We start from the raw sequence: 20,052 nt of genomic DNA on the forward strand, positions 1-20,052 counted from the left end.
TTCCTGTTTGGCTAACGGCCTCAGCTCCTCGAGTCTGGCCACATGTTTCCTTCTCCCTGTGGCTGAGCCCCGCTCTCCTCTCTGTATCGAACCCTGGCTGCTTCTCCCCATGCCCTGCCCTCGTGCGATGTAGTTTATCGCTTCTGATTTTTTTGGTTATTGTTTACCTCCCCTTCTAGACTGTAAGCTCCATGAGGGCAAGGCCTTTGCTTTCTTCACTAATGTTCTCAAGACAAGTTCTCATGATTGCGAAAACCACGCATGACGCTCTCTTTGTAGCTTAGATTGCTATTAATGGAAGATTATGACACTGGTCACGCAGAAACCTGCTTTTCAGATGGACTAAAAGCTTCTGTTTTAGGCCCCTGTGAGTGAAGACTTCTGAGAGTCAGTAACCTCAGTGGCCCAAACCTCACGTTTCAGGAAAGGAGAAAAGGGAGAAAGACACTTCAACTTAACTTTGTCTCATTCTTTTCCTTCTGATTTATTGCAATAGAGTTATTATGAGTGTTTTTAAAAATCCTGGACTCGAGAGTTCCCTGGTGGTCCAGTGGTTAGGACTCGGTGCTCTCATTGCTGGGGCCCGAGTTCGATCTCTGGTCGGGGAGCTAAGATCCCGCAAGCCTTGGGGCATGGTCAAAAAACAGACAAACAAAAAAAGACAAAAAACAAATCCTGGACTGAACTTTTAATTCCCTCGTGGGTAAATTTAATCAGGGGCTGGGGCAGACCCAGGAGAATGCAGAATTGAGAAACTGCTTGAGTTTTCAATAAAGAATGTCAGGAAAATCTGGGAAAAGATCCATTTCTATCAAAGACTGACGCATTCAGAGGTGTTCTAGAAAAATTAAATTTAAAAAGTTGCATTGATTTACTTGAATTTCCAATAAAACTAAGGCCTCCTATATCTTCTCATGACGGTTTTTCTAAAGCACCACATACTCCAGAGGCTCTGCAATTATAGGAAGATCGTCTTACTTGCTGATAAAGCCTTTGGTGCACCCAGGCTCACCCAGGTGAGCAGTTTGGCTACAGCTGCCAAACCAGTGATCGTCCAGCGTGAACCATGGATTCAAGCCTTCACAAGGATGTGTACAGGAGACACACTCTGTGTGTTCATTGCAAAAGATCCGTATGTTTTTCTTAAAATTTATTTTATTTATTTTTCGCTGCGTTGGGTCTTTGTTGCTGCGTGCGGGCTTTCTCTAGTTGCAGCGAGCGGGGGCTACTCTTTGTTGCGGTGCGCGGGCTTCTCTTGTTGTGGAGCACGGGCTCTAGGCACACGGGCTCAGTAGTTGTGGCACGTGGGCTCAGTAGTTGTGGCGCACAGGCTCAGTAGTTGTGGCACACAGGCTTAGTTGCTCCACGGCATGTGGGATCTTCCCGGACCAGGGCTCGAACCCGTGTCCCCTGCTTTGGCAGGAGGACTCTCAACCACTGCGCCACCGGGGAAGTCCGATAAGTTTGTTTTTTATCATAGGGTTTAATAGTTCAATGTGTTCCCTCCATTTAGGATTATGATTACCTAAAGATAACTCATTGCTCTCCTGCCTTCTCCTTTCCTCCATCCCTTCCCCCACTGCTTTTCCCTTCCTTCTTCCTTTTTTTTTTTTTTTTTTTTACCTGCGTCTGGAGTTTCATCATATCTGCTTCAATTTTAAGGTTGGACTCATTGAGTTCCTTTATTTCTTCATCCAAATGCCTAATTTCTTCATCACTCTCTATACCTGTAAAAAGTCAGACTCTTTTAGTTCAAACAGAAAATAAGAGACTGAGACAAATCTGAGCCCTTTTACACTGAGTTTGTGGTTTGCTAAGTGAAAATAAGATTTTAATTTATAACGTTGAATTTTTACCCATATTCAAGATTCTTAAAAAGTGGGTTCAAAGAGTTGCAGGATTTTCTTCCTTAGTAAGAAATGCCCCAGTGTTTAATGTAGGTCTGCTGTGTTCCAGGTCTGCTGCTGGACACTGTGGGGCAGGTGTCATCACCCTTCCTTCCTCCCACAAAGGCCAGAGCTTCACAGAGGTTAAAGGAGGCCACGGTGACCCCCGACGGGGTCGCATCACCTGCCCCGGGGCCAAAGGAAGGGGCAGAGCCTGCCTGAGCTCCGAAGCCCGGGCATTCTCTCTTGTGCGATGCTGCCAGGACAGGAAGACCTGGATGGTGCTGACTAACAACCAAACGTATGGGGTCTTATGAGCCATTATTAGAGGCAGAGGGGGTCCTGGCAGGTGGGCTCGAGCCCAGGGACACACAGCTCGGCTTCTCCCCGGACCAGAATCAGAAGCAAATGCCGCCCGGGGAGAGTGTGGCTTTGGAGTTTGAATGCTGCCTGGCTCCTGTTCCTGAACTTGCGTCACTTACTTCACGTCCTTGTGCTTCAGTAAAACGTTGTGAGAGTTAACGCGATAAAACATAAAGTGCTGAACATACAACGGGTTCTCAATGCACGGGAGTTATTTTCCCATCATTCTTTTAGAGAAGGAATATGAATACATTTTAAAGATTTTAAAAAGCTGGGAAGAGGAGCTCGTGATCAGGATGCCAGAAGCAGGATTTAAGGTCATTTCAACAGTCCAGAATGATGACTCTAGACCAAGAGATAACAATTCAGCGGGATAAACGCGAATGCCAGCACTTAGATTTAGTGAGACCGATGCGTGAGCAGAGCCGACAATCTGTGCGAAACAGCTCTAGGCTCTGGTACCTTCCTGGGTCGCTGCTCTGGAGCACGGTTCATCACCTACTGAAGGCGGACCTCACATGCCCCACAGCCCAGCAACGCCATTCCTAGGCACACACCTGAGACAAACCTACAGCAGCAGGATGTGTAAGGTGCACGTGGTATGTTCTTCACGGAAGCACAACCTGGAAACAAGCCACCCTTTTTAAGAGTCACACATGGATTTAAAAGATGGAGTGATGCTTTCAGAGAAATAAAGTAACAACAGGTCACAGTCCCCGGCTTGGTTCTCCCCATGTGCTAAAGACGCTATCAGATAAAATCCCCAAAGTAAAGTAACTGTTTTGCCTTTGTTTCCCAAATGCGTCAGGATGGTCTTCGAAGGAAACAACACACGCCTGAGATAATGCTGGTGAGAACTCAAGAAAAGTACTCAAGAGTCAGAGGGACACAGGAAGATCCAATATAGACCTCAGCTCAGCCACTGTGTATATTAACTGTGGTTGGGGGTTGACGCTAGGAAGGCATGTAGAGAAATAGAGATAGAGATGCTAAATTAAACCATGTGGATTCTCCACAAAAATACCATTCTGAGAGTAGAGCAGAATTTAAGGATTCAAACATAGGTGCTCCAAACTTGAAATTTGATAGAGGGCTTATACCAGGAGCACACACACACACACACACACACACACACACGTGCAGGCTCATACAAAAAACTATCATTTTCAGGACTGAAGCACAAAAGTTCAGCCAGTGCACCCTAATTCATCAAAAGTCTCATTGCTTGGTTTTCTCTGCTGGAGATCCTTCTTAAAAAGTAAGGTAAACCTAAGACACGGACACCACGAAATTAATTAAATCAGCTTGACTTTTAAAACAATTAGCATCTGCAACACCACATTTACACTTTTACTTTATCACAGCAATTAAAATTCCAACTGAAAAATCAGTAGAGTTGGGGTGGGTTCTGCACAACTCCAAAATCTTAGATATTTTTCTGAGAACTAGAAGACAGAATTTTCTCTGAACTCTGTTCTCTGAAGACCTGAGCATAAATGAGAGCAGAAAGGCATTTTGTCCAGTAGCAAAAGAACATTACATACCTGTTTGTCATGCTGTGTTTATATTCCTTTTTATGTATTAAAAAAAAAAAATTGTCCTGCTCTAGACTGATCTTTCAACCTACAAGTTTCTGGAAAAATAACACACCAGTCAACACGCACATCTGAAGGCGGCTAATTCCGAATTTGACTCTCTTTTCTTGTGACCTAAGTCATCTTCTCATGATACCACTTGTGTTCACAAGCCCGAGTATTCCCAGGAAACTTTATTCTTCAAGCACCCTTTGTCACATGTCGCCATGCTCTGCTAACTGCCCTAATCACATCACCTGTGAATCTGACCCCCAAGGGTGACAGGTGCAGCATGTTCCCCTCTCTCATCATCCCTATGAAAAATCAAATATGGAAACTTTACCGCCATAACGTAATACTGCCAAACATTTTAAATCGATACCTGAAAGAGAAGGTTTGTGCCTTCTTTTTCTCCAAGATGGCTAAAGTATTCCTTAGTTGTATCTTTTATTTAAGTTTTGGATTTCACTTAAATCTCCACACATTTTGAAATAGCTCACCGAGCTCCACTCTCTGTGCTGTATGTCACTAGACGCCACTAGAGGTCACAACAAGGTCACTAGGCTGTTCTCTGAAAACATCACACAGTATATACAAATATACCTATTTCAGCATTTTAACACTGTCATCAGGAACTCTAGCCCCCATGACCTAATACATTCCAGCAAACAAGCCCCCTTCCTCACCTACAGGTGACCAACGAGTTCACACCAGGACTCTGGCCTGTCCTTTGAAATAGCTCTTGGTCCCTGCGATGAAAGTGATGGAACTCTGATATATCAGAGCCATTTCCAAACCAACTAGTCACCCCCATGTCACTTGCAATGAAGAAAAAAAAAAAAGTAAGGACAAAAACCCAAGAGATTGTTCTTTAGAGAAAGTGATAGTTTAGTTCAAATTTGAGGAAAGCTTCCTTCTTGCCTAGTCAAATAGCACTTCCTGCACGGAGGATGGTTTAGACACAGGACCCGCCGGAGACCAGGGTCCAGACCTCGGGGGTGGCCGCCCCGCCCTGCCCTCTTACCTCCAGATGCTTTGACCTTGATGGTCATTAGTTCCTCAGAGACCTTGCCCTTCTTGATGGCTTGTGCGTTGAGAGGACATCCAGATAAGCTGTGAAAAGAGAAATCATACCGATATGTGAAACACATATTACTTCTTACAAAAATTAAAATTTTGTACTCGCTACTTCCTCTTTAAGTCTTTGCCTGCCTACTCATTACATTACAATCTGCAGTCTCTGTGCAGAAAGTAACAATATCTATTAAAACAAAAGCAAAAGGCCCTCAAATAAAGTGTTTTGTGTTTTTTTCTCAAATCAAAATACAAATAGCTACTGTTGATAATTATCACTGAATTAATTTTGTTAAAATGTTACTACTTTGCATTCATGTAAGGGCCTTTTTTTAGTAGTGGTTATTTTATTCACTGTAAATGTAAAACTGTATGTATACATTTTGCATAAGATTTGTTCCAGATTAGTCAGAAATGCCATGAATAATAAACCTAGCTCTTCCTGTCTTTATACACACTGTCATTTGATCTTTACAGAATGACTCAAATTGATACAAGCCCCAAATAATATCCCTCCCCCCCGCTTCATGGCAAATCCAGTTTGGGTAGGGGAAAGTTTCGAATTTATTCTTTAACTTGTAAACATCATTTTTCATTAAAGAATCTCTACCTGAAAGGAACAGAAAAGGCAGGGCTGTAGGTGTATTTAAGCAGCCTCACTGCCCACGCAGTGCGCTGCCCGGCAGGCTCTTTATACGCTTTTCCTGGAGATCCACACCCTTCACACCTGCGTCCTTCCTATAATGTCATCTGTTTTGTTTAAATTACACCAAAATGATAATGACAACATTGAACGATACTTGTTTCCTGTAGCACATGATGAGATGATTTCGTTGCTCTATGCAGCCATTAATTCTTTTGTCATTTGGTTATATTTTTGGAGATACCATTTTTAAATAGAATTAAAAATGATAATTAGCCATTGAAAATATTTTTTCCCAGAGAAATTTGTTTACAGTTCATGCATGAAACAATCATTTTCCATCCAAAGATTGGAACACTTGGCAGAGTGAAAGGAGAGTATTTCTGAAACAAAGCCCTTAATAAATGTTTGCAGAATGAATTTTTTTTAAGAATTTAAAATTGTTCTATATTAAGATTTTATGAAATAAAACAATAATAGATATGTAATACTACATATAAAAAGAAGGCTCTGTGGGTTGCCAAGGTTTGATAAATTATGAAATATTTTACACAGGAAAAGAAAATAATGGAAAAGCACAAACTGAACTTTGAACCTGACTTTTCTATTTTGGAAGCTGCTCACTAAAAAGAGTGGCCTTTATAAGCTACGTTATCTTTTTTTTTCCTGGAAAGTTTGGACAAGTCTGTCTTGTCTTCTGTCACATACTGTGTTCTGACAAATGGTTACAAACAGGAGTAATGGTTGGCTGGTAAACTGGATTTTAAAAGTCACCTGTGGGAGGTTTGTAACAAGATGGATGTTAATACTTCCCAAGAACTTCTGTCTCTCCCGTCAAGGGTCTGCACTGTTTAGACAACACAGGGTGAGCGTCCAGGGCGGACAGCCGTGTGGAATGCTAGTGAAACTCCACAACCATGTGCGTTAGAACCGAGTACAGTTAAGTGATGGGAGGGAGGCTTTGGTCTAAAAAAATGCCACTGGATGTTTCGTACCTCCCAATGTGGTTATATCTTCCGGGATATAAAACAAATCCTAAATTTAAGAAAACTGGGGCAAGAAAATATTTTTAATGTCCCTTTTCCTTTTGAGGATGCCACATCCTCCACAAGGCTCGGTCTTGCCGCTCAGGAAAACAGGGAGGTTGGCTGGGCGTCGCCTTTGGGGTTCAGGCTCCGTATCGTAAGGCAGGAGAAACATGCTTTATACGGCCTGGACCAAATTCACAATTCTATGAAGGAAGGGAAAGGCAATTTTTTTTTAAAAGATTTTTAAAAAATTGTTTTTCAAAATTTATTTATTTTTAAAATTTATTCATTTATATATATATTTTTGGCTGCATTGGGTCTTTCTTGCTGCACGCAGGCTTTCTCTAGTTGCAGTGAGTGGGGGCTACTCTTCGTTGCGGTGCGCAGGCTTCTCATTGCGGTGGCTTCTCTTGTTGCGGAGCACGAGCTCTAGGCACGGGGGCTTCAGTAACTGTGGCTCACGGGCTCAGTAGTTGTGGCTCGCAGGCTCAGTAGTTGTGGCGCACGGGCTTTGTTGCTCCGCGGCATGTGGGATCTTCCCGGACCAGGGCTCGAACCCGTGTCCCCTGCATTGGCAGGTGGAGTCTTAACCACTGCGCCACCAGGGAATCCGCAGGGGAAGGCAATTTAAAACTGTATCTTCATCTGCCCTGTTACAGTAAAACGGCAGGTGACAAATCTGTGTGGTGGACACCATTGTTTATAATATGTTAGGAAACCTCAATAAAATTACAGTTATGGCGTGGCACTAAACGAGTTCTATTAGTCACAGGACTTCTGGTTTTAAAGCTGCAGACATCCATAATGATGTGTATTTAATATAATACCATTTGTCTTCTCAGTTGCTATTCTTTCAAAGTGGAAGTCTGTAACATGAAGTCTTAAAGAAAGGTTTTAAAGTAATTAGTATGTAAACAAAATGCTGATGTAATGCACAGGTAATTGTTCTCAGCCATCCTCTAAGGTAAGTTTTGTAATTATTCCCATTTTGCTGAACCTTAAATGGGAAAAGTTACAGACCTTGCTTTAGAGGACAGCTGAGGAAAGTCTGCACGAGTGCCTCGTCGTCGGGAGGATCCAGGAAACACCAGGGATGGGCTGGTACCCAGCTCGGGAGAGGGGCTCTGGGGCCCCGATGCTGTGAGCTGTGCAGGAGGGGGGCAATCCCTGAACTTCCCTGTGCTCTGATTCTTCTGTCAACTGAGGGCCACCGCAGTCCCTGTAGCTTACAGGGTTTGTAAGGGTTTAAAGGGATAAGTCACGTGAGGAACTTAGAACAGGCTGTCTGCTGGGACAGAGCAGCCTGGAATAGCAGTTGGCCCTCGGCAGTGACGGGAAAGAGAACAGAACAAGTCAGGACGTCAGGGCTGAGAACAGGACAGATAAAGGTGTAACGTAGGTCAGTACGTGTGATCCCAGCATGTCATTCCTACTTTAATGAATTATTGCATAGCTACACATATATTCATAAAATTGTACAAAAGGGAAAGGAAATAGTCTGTGCTGAACACCTACTCTGTACCAGGCAATAAGCCAGGTATTTTATTACCTTATTTGTTTAAATCCTACACATAGTAAAGAAAAGCATTCCACCCCGAAGAGAAAACCCCAGGTTAAATTTGGGCTCTTAAATCCTTTGAGTAGCAAGAGTGAAAAACAGTGAAATCTGAATTATTCATTTGTCTAAATTCTTAACTGTTTTTCTTCTTCTAGAACACAGTATCTCTGCATTAATACTGCAGCCCATATTTTTGAACTCATAATTTTCTTTTCTTATTATGAAATAAATAGTATGTACACAGACACATACAACGTGTACTTGCAGTTGAAAGAATACCCTTGAGGGGCATACCTCGAATTTACCTTCAAACACAGAACGCGCTTTGAAGGTTCACCTGCCCCGTAGCAACGGCTGTCCCCTGTCCCGCAGAGACAGCCAGTAACTCCAACCGCAGATGAAAGATCACCTAGTTTTTTAAAACGTGATTTTGCTACACGTTTTTTCACTTTGTGGGACAGAATCCCACCACACGTAGCCCTCAGCGCTCTGTCCCACTCAACACCTGCTCCAAGTCCGCCTGCGGTGCCTTTGCATCCACACGGATCCGAGGCCCTGCAGGTGGAGCCACTCCTGTGCCCTGCGCTGCAGGGGCCAAGGTGGCGGGCAGGCGGTCTCCAGCCTGGCGCCGGGAAGCCGACCTCCTGGCACACGTCCGTCTCCATCTCCGGGTGCAGGAGAGCCTCTGGGACTGAGCCTGGACGCCTGGCGGCTGGACAGCAGGGCACCCTCACCAGCTCCTTTACATCTGAGGCATCAGCTTCCTGACATGGTTCTACCAATCCCTCTTCCACTTACAGCTCTGAGGGTCCCTGCAGCTCTACATCCTCACCAGGCCTGGCGTCATCACGTAAAACCACTCCAGGATTTTTCAAGAGAAATCTGTGTTCTAACTGAGGGATGCACTCGCCACAATCCAGCATTAATATTTCATTATCGATGTCAACATGGATATGACAGGGTCCACGGTGAGAAAGCACAGCTGCTGTGCAGCTACGAGGCTCACTTGACGTGTGACTGTCCTTCCTGGACGGGAAACGATGGTACAGACCCAGAAGAAAACAACGTGCACTGTTGTGAACGTGATCAGGCATCTGAGAACCGTCAAAAAATAAACCACCTGAAGAGATCAGGTTTCCTCCATAAGCAGGTGTAGCTCTTGGAAAACTTCATCTCCTGACACCGTCGGTGTGCACCTCGAAACCGGAACCAGCTTTGCTCTGCGGGCATCCTGCCCATAAGCAGAGCTTCAGGACTCGCAAAGCTTTGTTAGATCCTAAATCTGTATCGTGCGCCACAGCCCCATGACCAGAGACGTGTGCAGTGAACCTTCCAGCCCCGCTCCTTAGTTTGTATTTTGGCCGTGCTGCTTGGCCCGTGGGATCTTAGTTCCCTGACCAGGGATCGAAACTGCACCCTTGGCAGTGAAAGCGCGGGGTCCTAAGCACTGGACCGCCAGGGAATTCCGCCAGCTCCTCTCCTTGATGGAGAATGTGGACAAAAGCCTGGTTTAAGATCAGTGCTCCTGACAAAGAGCCTGGTTGACATACGTGCCGCTCGATGATGAAGGAGCTGAGTCCTTGTGAAGCTAAAAGAGTTTTCTCAATCTCTCTTGTCCTCCGTGTACTTAGTAATCGCTGTGTCCTTTCTTTCTGGCCGCTGGGATGACTCACAGCTTCCCAGCTGCAACATAACTACCATTTGGCCTGAAATGGAGCCAGGTGGCGAGCAGAAGGGCATGACGTAAACACGTGAAGTGAACGTTCACGATCACACGACAGAAGGGAGGAGCTATCGCCACTTAGGACTGAAGTGAACCACTGACAGAACCATTAAAAAAAGCAGCACAAGCAATATTTTAGAATAAAAAAACCACAAGCACGGTTTCACAAGTGGTGGAAAATCGTGCAGTGAATTTCAGAAATAGAGAAAATAACATCTTCCATCCTTCAAACTGGTCAAATATCTAACTGGCAAGACTCATTACTATGAGTGCTATGATTAATGACCTTGAGGGGGTCTCTCCCCCCCCACCCCGGACAATCCAGGTAACAAACAATCACAGCAACCACACATTAAGAAGCAAAGCGGGGCCTCCCTGGTGGCGCAGTGGTTGGGAGTCCGCCTGCCGATGCAGGGGACACGGGTTCGTGCCCTGGTCCGGGAAGATCCCACATGCCGCGGAGCGGCTGGGCCCGTGAGCCATGGCCGCTGAGCCTGCGTGTCCGGAGCCTGTGCTCCGCAACGGGAGAGGCCACGACAGTGAGAGGCCTGCGTACTGCAAAAAAAAAAAAAAAGAAGCAAAGCTTACCTCCTGTGGGTGACAAACACGTTGTTCACGTGGCCCAGCCCATTGCAGCCGGGCAGCGGGCAGTGGGGAAGTTCCTGTTTGTTCAGCTTCCAGGAGAGGGGGGCCCCATTGAGAGGGTTCTCCTTCTGTCTCTTGGCGGCCAGGGGACAGCCAGAAGCCGTGCGGTGGGATGTGTATTTACCTGATATGTGACCTTGGCCGTCACACCCGATCACAGGGCATCTGGAGAGACACAGACAGTCGTTAGCAGCTGGGAGAGACGAGATAAGCCAGGTGACTTACTGAGGCGAGGCACTGATGCGAGCGAAGAAGGAGGTGGCGGTGAGAGCAGACCACACGGGGGGCACGTGGGGAAACGACAGCGTCTACCAGATGTCTTCCAACCAGGGAGACAGCAGTGCTGGCAGCAGGGATGGCCCTCAGGCTCCCAGCTAAGCAACCGTCATGCATTATCTCACGTGAGCCTCACTGCTCACCTGGTGGGCAGAGACGCTGTTACCCCACTTTAGAGGGGCGGAGAATGACTTCTAGAGCTCAGGGGACTTGCCACCAGTTTAGAAGGAGTGGAGTCAAGTGTGTGGCCACACTTCTCAGCTCCAGAAACAGCCAGGGAAGCCCTTGGTTACGAGTTACGTTGCCTCCAAACAAAGACCAAGGGTCTAACGTGTCAACTGGCTCTCCCTCATCACAGAGTCCCTGGCTCAGAGAACGGGAGTTCTGATTTCCAAATGTCTAAATATTGCACGTTGTCGAGCAAGCCTCTGTACATTTCTGCACCTGTATCTGCATCTGTCACCCAAGACCTGAAGCATGTTTCTCAGAGGAGGGAGTTCGCTTTAGATAAAACTGCGCCTTAAGTTTCAGGGGAGCCCGCAGCCATGTGTGTCACACCAGGGCACGTCCACGAGTCTGCTTTCCTTTAAAACCGCTGGGCAAGGACCAAGTCCTGCTTTCCTTTGCACCATCGGAGACCCGTGTGAGCACCACTGGGGAGGGCGAGGTGTTCTGCAGCCTCCGAGCTCCCATGCTGCTCCCAGGGCCTCGTGATGAGCAAGACACGCAGTTGCCTCCCAACCGAAGTCCCCCCGTTTGTCCCACAAGTGGCCTCTGCCCTGATGCCGCCGCCTCAGCTGTCACACTTACTTGAGTTCAGGGTCTTCTTTTTCTTCCTTCGTAGGGGTCACCTTGACACCACCTTTCCTGGCACGAGGGCAGCCGGACAGGCTGAAATACGGACCCAACAAAGAACAAAACAGAAGCATGTGATCTCACGGGCGCGGCTGCCACCGCCCTGACTTCCATCTCGGGCATGGGGTCAGTCTTACCTTCGGTGGGAGGCATAGTTTCCGGTCACGTGCCCCGAACCGTCACAGCCTGGAGTGGGACACCTGGAAGACACGAGAGCGGAGCTGGGGCCGCGTAGGAGTGGTAGGGGGTCACAACAAATCACACAGAGACAAGCAGTCAAACAGAATGAGCTGATTTGTGGGACTCTTTGCTTGTACAGAACTGGTTTTTGGCTAAGAATCCTTTTTTAAAAAAATAAATTTATTTTTAATTTATTTATTTTTGACTGTGTTGGATCTTCGTTGCTGCACGTGGGCTTTCTCTAGTTGTGGCGAGCGGGGTCTACTCTTCATTGCGGTGCACGGGTTTCTCATTGCAGTGGCTTCTCTTGTTGCGGAGCACGGGCTCTAGGTGCACGGGCTTCAGTAGTTGCGGCACGTGGGCTCAGTAGTTGTGGCTCGCAGGCTCTAGTGGGCAGGCTCAGTAGTTGTGGCACACGGGCTTAGTTGCTCCGTGGCATGTAGGATCTTCCTGGACCAGGGCTCGAACCCGTGCCCCCTGCATTGGCAGGCGGATTCTTTTTTTTTTTTTTTTTTTTTGCTGTATGCGGGCCTCTCACCGTTGTGGCCTCTCCCGTTGCAGAGCACAGGCTCCGGACGCGCAGGCTCAGCAGCCATGGCGCACGGGCCCAGCCGCTCCACGGCATGTGGGATCTTCCCGGACCGGGCCACGAACCCGTGTCCCCTGCATCGGCAGGTGGACTCTCAACCACTGTGCCACCAGGGAAGCCCTAAGTATCCATTTTTAAAGGAAATATTAAGATGTGTTAACTACTGTCCAATGCTTGGAAGACACCGTATTCATTGTTACCCTCCATTCTTTTTTCCTTCTTTTTAAGCCTTATATTTTTAATTGAAGTGTAGTTGATTTCCAGTGTTGTGTTAGTTTCAGGTGTACAGCAGAGTAATTCAGTTATATATATATATATATATATATATATACATAAAATTTTTCCGATTCTTTTCCCTTATGGGTTATTACAAGTCTCGAGTATAGTTCCCTGTGCTACACAATAGGTCCCTGTTGTTAAACCTTATTTTGGAAGGAATCTGAAATTCAACCCACAACTTACTGCTGGGCTTCTGTCTACATCATGCAAAGTTCTTATCTTTTGCTTAAGAAAAAAGAGTTTCCAAATTGTTTCTGTGTGTAATTTATTTCCTTTGATTTGCTCCAACACCATGATAATCCCTTACATTCAGATGGACAACAGTGGTGGATGGGACAACCGACACCTGGTGGATTAATGCACCTGCCAAAGAACCTAGGACACTTGCACCTGCCTGTTCTGCCTCAGGGTCCACCTTAAGAAGTCTTGTGGAAACTCTACCAATAACTCTGACTGACAGTCAACCGTTAAATTTGGAGTCAGGGGAGTGAAGGTGGAAGAAGATTCCAATTTTACTTAGAATGCTAATTAGGAACAGGGTTTAAAATACACTTGAATGCAAAAATATACAGAGATCTCACTCTTTTGTTGCCTTACAAAATGCCAGATACTAATACAAATGTAGAGGTGGGCTTCCCCGGTGGCACAGTGGTTAAGAGTCTGCCTGCCAATGCAGGGGACACGGGTTCGATCCCTGGTCTGGGAAAATCCCACATGCCGTGGGGCAACTAAGCCCGTGTGCCACAACTACTGAGCCTGTGCTCTAGAGCCCGTGAGCCACAACTACTGAGGCAGCGAGCCACAACTACTGAGGTGGCGAGCCACAACTACTGAGTCTGCACTCTAGAGCCCATAAGCCACAACTACTGAGCCCGCATGCCACAACTACTGAAGGCTGCGCGCCTAGAGCCCGTGCTCTGCAATGAGAGGCCACCGCGATGAGAAGCCCACGCACCGCAACGAAGAGTAGCCCCCGCTCGCCGCAACTAGAGAAAGCTCACACGCAGCAACAAAGACCCAACACAGCCAAAAGTAAAAAAGTATAAATAAAATAAATAAATAAATTTATAAAAAAATAAAACGCAGAGGCTGTCATAAAATGTTTGCTTTCCCGAAAGTTCTTGTAGACAAGGTCATTGTTATTATTTCACTTGTATGCCCACCCGGGTTCAGATTTCTACTCAAACAAGAGTTTGAGAAAGATAATAATCCAAAGAAGAATGTGAACATTATTCCTTTCCTTAAACTCTAACCCACTGAACTTTCACAGAAATTCTTCTATATTCAATCTTGAGGCGGAACATAGGGAGTGAATGCTTTTCTCGAAGGAAATATGCAATCTGCATATGTCTCCTCGAGCTAACCAGAGAACCCTGCAATGATTCTCTAATCAAACATTTAGAGATTTAATACATATTCTATACTGAAGAAAGGCTCAGATGCTATTAATATTTTTAGTAAAATAGTGGTTTACTAGCACATTGCAATTCTGGAAAAGTCTATGCCAAAAAAACCTTGCTTTGAAATTCTCCCTGAATATCCAAACAAGAGGTCAATGAAATGTCCCCTTTTCTTTCTGTACAGAAAAAACCACAAAGATGTTACCTATTAGGTGACTGTATAAAGCAGGTAAGTACTGAACATTGCTATAGAACCACTCAATCTACATGTTTTCAATGTATTATCAACATTTTCTTCTAGAAATAATGTTTAGAGAAAATACTTAGGAGAATTGATAGCTATTTTTAAGATATGGCAATATAGAAGTTCAGAGCAATTGAGTAAGACTGAGTGAGTATGCCCAGCCCTTCTCTCCTTTCAATCTGCTAGTAAGTCTCCACTTCACGTCCTGCCATTTCAATCTAGAAAAATGGTAGCCAAGAAAATGATTCCTAGAACCTACACTGACACAATCAATTGTACACTCACTTTGTATATTTTAGAGTTGTCCTTACTATTCATGGTACTAAAATTCTGAATTTTTATACCTGTTTAATATCACATCTTGTTTCATAAACGTTTTCCAGATAATTTTTAGATAAATTTTAAACAAGTTAAAAAATGGAAATACTAGCAAAATATTAAAAAGATATATTCTCTGAAATTTTACCTGTAATTTAGACACCAAGTGTTAATTCTACTATTTACACAAATATTACTTTATCACTAGACTTAGTAACACTGATTTTTCCTAAAATATTATGTGCAAATGCATTTTTCTAATTTTGATTAATGTTATTCTTCATCTTTTCTAAATGTATGCCTTATATTTTTAAAGGGTAAATAGTGGATTATAACTTTTTATTAGTCTACAAGTATTATAACAACACATGAAAATAACAAGTGAGAAGTTTGGGATAAAAGAAGATAATAGTAGGAAAAATCAAATCAATCAACGAAAGTTAATATACGTGTGACTCTGAGATCCTGTAGACAAGGTGAAAATGAGCCAGAATTGTATGTTGCCCCCAAAAGTGAAAGGCTGTCGTATAATTCAAAATGCCCACAAGGTAAAGTACTGTGCAGTTTTCCTAAAGTCAGATGATGAAAATGCTGGCCGTACCCTCCTAGGTCTGATTAGTATACACGTTCTGAAGGTAACAGAGAAAAGGTGTCGTAGGTGTTCAACATCATTGCTTTTAACATTTTTTTTTTTTTTTCTGTACGCGGGCCTCTCACTGTTGTGGCCTCTCCCGTTGCGGAGCACAGGCTCCGGACGCGCAGGCTCAGTGGCCATGGCTCACGGGCCCAGCCGCTCCGCGGCATGTGGGATCTTCCCGGACCGGGGCTCGAACCTGCATTCCCTGCATCGGCAGGCGGACTCCCAACCGCTGTGCCACCAGGGAAGGCCAACACCATTGCTTTTAAAAACATTGTAAAATACAAACCTTCCAAGTCCAGCTAATTAACTAAACTAAATTCCAGCGATTTGGTTTTAGCTGTTTGAGCTTTTGGTGAGAGAGCTCGTGGTCGTAATTTACTCAGGTGCCGTCTGCCCCTGGTTAGGGCCACCCTGGCTGGACACTTACTTGAGTTCCTGAGAGTTGGCCGCCATGAGGGATTTCAGAGTCTTATCTGCCAAAGGACATCCAGAAACACTGAAGAGGGAGGAGAAAGCAAAAACAGAGACACACGCGCTGACACACGCAGGCCCGACTTGGGGGCAGCCTGAGCTGGTGAACACATGTTCAATCCACCGACGGGGTTTGGGACAAAGTCTGAACCCGGCTTTGCTGCTCTAGTGAGTCCGGGCTTTGGGCCCCTTGACCACTTGTCACAGACTCTGGTTTGCTATTTACCAAACCAGGGGCTTTAGCCCAGCGAGACCCCCGGCTCCAGGGATGACTGACCCAGAGAACCCTCCCTCTGCATCCCGAGGGATGGTGCTCAGAAGTTAAGGCCCTGCCCAGAGGGACAGCGAATCACATGGGTGACACAGGTGGGAGGAAGGGCCGAGCACAGCCTCTGCACTACTGTCCCTCAAACCCTTTACTGAAGCCTTCCACAGCGTAAAAGGTCAGTTCAGGTCACTGCTGTCCTCCCTGGGTTTCACTTGAGCCCTAAAGCTAGACAAGACCCGAGCCTGACATGAACTCTAACTTCTGGCTGTAGCCTGGATCATAGGATCAGAAAACCGTTATTGACCAGGGAAGTACACTTTCTTTACAATATCAGTAAAAAGACTGAAGACTTAGCTTTATTTCTGAAAAACAAAACGAACCAAAACCCCAACTAACTCAGTCTCCAACTCCCGATCGAGATAATATCTTTCTAGAGAGGGTGAGGTGAGTCCTTACGGAGGACAGATGCGGAACGCCTAAGTGAGAGGGTGGGGAGCTACCTGCGATGAGATGCATAGTTGCCTGTGACGTGCCCGCTCCCGTCGCATCCTGGCGTTGGACAGCTGGGTCAATAAAAACATAGAATCAGGGTCAGGTGCCTTCACGGATGCACTTGCTCTGACTGGGTATGAGGTAGCTTCTCTTTTCAAGACCAGTTAACACATATGGGACGTGAAGAAGCTAATGAACTAAAGATGTAGATTATATAAGGACCAGCAGACGAGACAAGAGGGAACTGCCATGATCCTGAGTTATTAGTTTCCAGGATCACATCAGCTCTCTGATTCAGACGATGGAGGACAGTGATGCTAAAATACGTGTCCTGGCAATGGATGTGAGTCAATCGACGGTCACTGGTGTTCTATTTCTTTGAAAATATGAGTTATACAACATAAATATTAAAAACCCATGCTTCACCGTGATAGCAGCTCTTAGGTACCAATTATATCACAGATGTCAGAAAGAAATTTTTGTGACTTTTTTTAAAGAAAAAGATAACATAGTAACTTCATAAGCATGTTAGAAAACACCTGAAAAAGAAGATCTTTGAAAATACTACATATGGCTAAAATGTAAACTGACATTTTAGATGGGACGGCTGCCGATAGTACAGAAATAGTTACGAAGTTTAGTTAATAAAGCTTGTGGTCAGTTTCATCCGAAGTTTTGAACCCAGCGAAGACAATGAGGAATTAACCACCTAAGCAGTAGGCTCTGCAGGCTGCCTGCCCAGGACCAGAGTCTGTCCCGGGCACTTCATTTGTCTCAGAAGCTGGTCACGTTCTGCGCATCTTACGTGTGTTTTAAAAATAGTGCAAGTGGATAGTTACCCTGAGCAGTTTTGCCGCCAGAGTTAACAGATTCCTTGGTTTCGGAGCCCTTTATTTCCCTCTGACACTGCTTGAAAGTTGCTGGTGTGAGGTAAGCAGATGGACCCCAGCCCACTCGGTGGTCTTTGTGTCAATAATCAGGGACATCAGCTACGTCACTCGTGCTTTCAGATGTTTTCGGCACCCTGCCTAACGTGAAGGCTCACCCACGCGTGGAACGCAGACTCTGCCTCTTTAAAGGGGCATTTGGGGATAGATTGACGACATCCAAGATTTCTGAAACGTCACCTTCTCAGTATTTCTTTTCCCTGTGAGTTACTTTCCAATCATTCTCGGGTACTCTAAAGAACCTGTAAGAGTTAGAACGTCTTCATCTCTCAGAGAGATGCTTGATTTCCGGAGCTGGATCCGAGCTGAACCAGCCATGCAACACCAGAAAGGAAAATGTGGAAGCTACAAATATATGTAAACAAGTAAAGAAAAAAAAGAACAACGACTAACATCTGAGCTGAGTTATCTTGCAAGTGCCACTCACCCGCTAAACAGAGAAAAAATCTTTTCTGATAATTACACAGCTGGAATATTCAGAGCGCGAGAGATGGGTCACAGTGCCCTGCGAATTCCTACTTTGGAAATACATCGCCACCTGGTGTGCCAAAATAGCTTTGCATTTATTTTATTTTACTTTAACTTTTATTTCTATTTTTAAATTATGCCTATTAACACTGCCAGGAGAGGCAAAGTGCCAATGATTTTTTAAACCAGACAGTTATAAATTACTTAGGAAGTATAATGATAAAGTGTGCACTTAAATAGTGGCTATTTTGTTTCAGCTTTGTGGTATAAAGAGGTCAAGGAATAAAGCCAAGATTGAAGGGGGCAAGGTAGTGGGAAAAGGTCCTGTTTTGGATCCTGACGGATGGTTTAATTTACAGATCTTCAATGAGAAATCTTGTACAATAACATGTGCAGATCCCAGTTGGGTGATGTATTCTGGGAAGATTTGCAAATGAGAGTATCACAACTTACAGAAAGGAAACTAGCTAGTTCCCTCAGTAAGCGGTGCTCAAACTCTAAGCAAATTCATGTTGATCAATGACATCAAAAACTCCTATTTTAGCGGAACAGTTTCTGGTAAGCAATTAAGGTGCATTTATCTCTTAGAAACATAAAACAAAGCATAATAAGGACAGGGTGAAACTGTAAAGCAGTGAGACATTTACAGAACCGGTGTGTGACACAGGTGTGTAGAAGTACGTGGTACCCACCCAAGCGCTCCCCTGTTCCGAAAGGAGCGGAAAACCACGAGGCCCCTAGAGAGTCAATTTCCTAGGAATTCGTGATTATATTCCAAACATTGTTCACCATCTTTTTGGAGCCCTTTCTCTTTGCACCCATGAGAAGTGCCCATTACAAAATGATCACACTTTATTTTTCTGTCTAAAATGTGATGCAGGTTAATTATCAGTTCTTTACATTTCATTTAGCTTGGAATGACTGGAAATTTCCAAAATCTACCTTCAAAGGATAAACATTAGCCCTTTTGGAAGATATCTGAGATAATATGCAGACACAAAACGCATCCAAAGATTTTAGAAACTCGACTCGCAGGCCCGTGGCAGCCTTGACACGGCTGCGCCACGGCACCTCCCGGAGGGCACTGTGCTTGGTGACGTGCAGCTCTGGTACGTGGGCCCTACATCACCAGGAAATGTAAACCTCCTAAGAGAGCATCATGCTCGAGGCAGCAATGTCTGCCCACGAAATCCTTAAGGAATGCAGCATAACCAATTATTTAAAAATCACTTGACCATAAAAAGAAATGAAATTGAGTTATCTGTAGTGAGGTGGATGGACCTAGCGGCTGTCAGACAGAGTGAAGTAAGTCAGAAAGAGAAAAACAAATACCATATGCTAACACATATACGGAATCTAAAAAAAAAAAGGTCATGAAGAACCTAGGGGCAGGACAGGAATAAAGATGCAGACATAGAGAATGGACTTGAGGACACAGGGAGGGGTAAGGGGAAGCTGGGACGAAGTGAGAGAGTGGCATGGACATATATACACTACCAAACGTAAAATAGATAGCTAGTGGGAAGCAGCCGCATAGCACAGGGAGATCAGCTCGGTGCTTTGTGACCGCCTGGAGGGGTGGGATAGGGAGGGTGGGAGGGAGGGAGACGCAAGAGGGAAGAGATATGGGAACATATGTATATGTATAACTGATTCACTTTGTTATAAAGCAGAAACTAACACACCATTGTAAAGCAATTACACTCCAGTAAAGATGTTAAAACAAAATCACTTGAGTGTGGACAGGAGAGACTGATGCTGGACTGGGGTCTTCTGATCGACAGCTTGTGTGTGCAGGGCCTGTGCAGCGTCTGAGGTGTGTCCCTGTCACCGAGGAAACGAGCGGCAGTGCAGTGGTACCAGGGGCCCGCGCGGGGATGTGGAAGAAGCAACCTCAGTGGCTGGAACAGGCTGCCCTCCTGGGAAAGGGGGCGGGAGCAGTGGGGCTGGGAAGGGGGGACCACAGCAGCCGGGAAGGCCTCTCGGATGGGTGACACGTGGAGGAAGAGCTGAGGGAGGGGAGGACGGGGAGGGGAGGACGGCCCTGCAGAGATCGGTGAGCAGAGCATTCTACTCAGGACAGGGTGCTTAATCTATTGTATTAGAAAAACGTAAACGTACTTTTCTGCTG

General features: G+C 45.3%; 1 protein-coding gene across 1 annotated transcript in view; it reads right to left on the reverse strand.

The window, feature by feature from the left end:
* Positions 1–20,052, reverse strand: part of ST18 (ST18 C2H2C-type zinc finger transcription factor) — a 97,345-nt gene that overhangs the window by 3,511 nt on the left and 73,782 nt on the right. The window contains exons 15-21 of the mRNA XM_060035136.1: positions 16,515–16,577; positions 15,703–15,771; positions 11,763–11,825; positions 11,581–11,661; positions 10,438–10,659; positions 4,848–4,936; positions 1,624–1,727 (exon numbers count right to left, since the gene is read on the reverse strand). Of these exons, the coding sequence (XP_059891119.1) occupies positions 1,624–1,727; positions 4,848–4,936; positions 10,438–10,659; positions 11,581–11,661; positions 11,763–11,825; positions 15,703–15,771; positions 16,515–16,577 (691 nt within the window). The remainder of the gene's footprint in view (positions 1–1,623; positions 1,728–4,847; positions 4,937–10,437; positions 10,660–11,580; positions 11,662–11,762; positions 11,826–15,702; positions 15,772–16,514; positions 16,578–20,052) is intronic.

Source organism: Delphinus delphis, chromosome 17 (genome assembly GCF_949987515.2).
Source record: "Delphinus delphis chromosome 17, mDelDel1.2, whole genome shotgun sequence".
Lineage (NCBI taxonomy): Eukaryota > Metazoa > Chordata > Mammalia > Artiodactyla > Delphinidae > Delphinus > Delphinus delphis.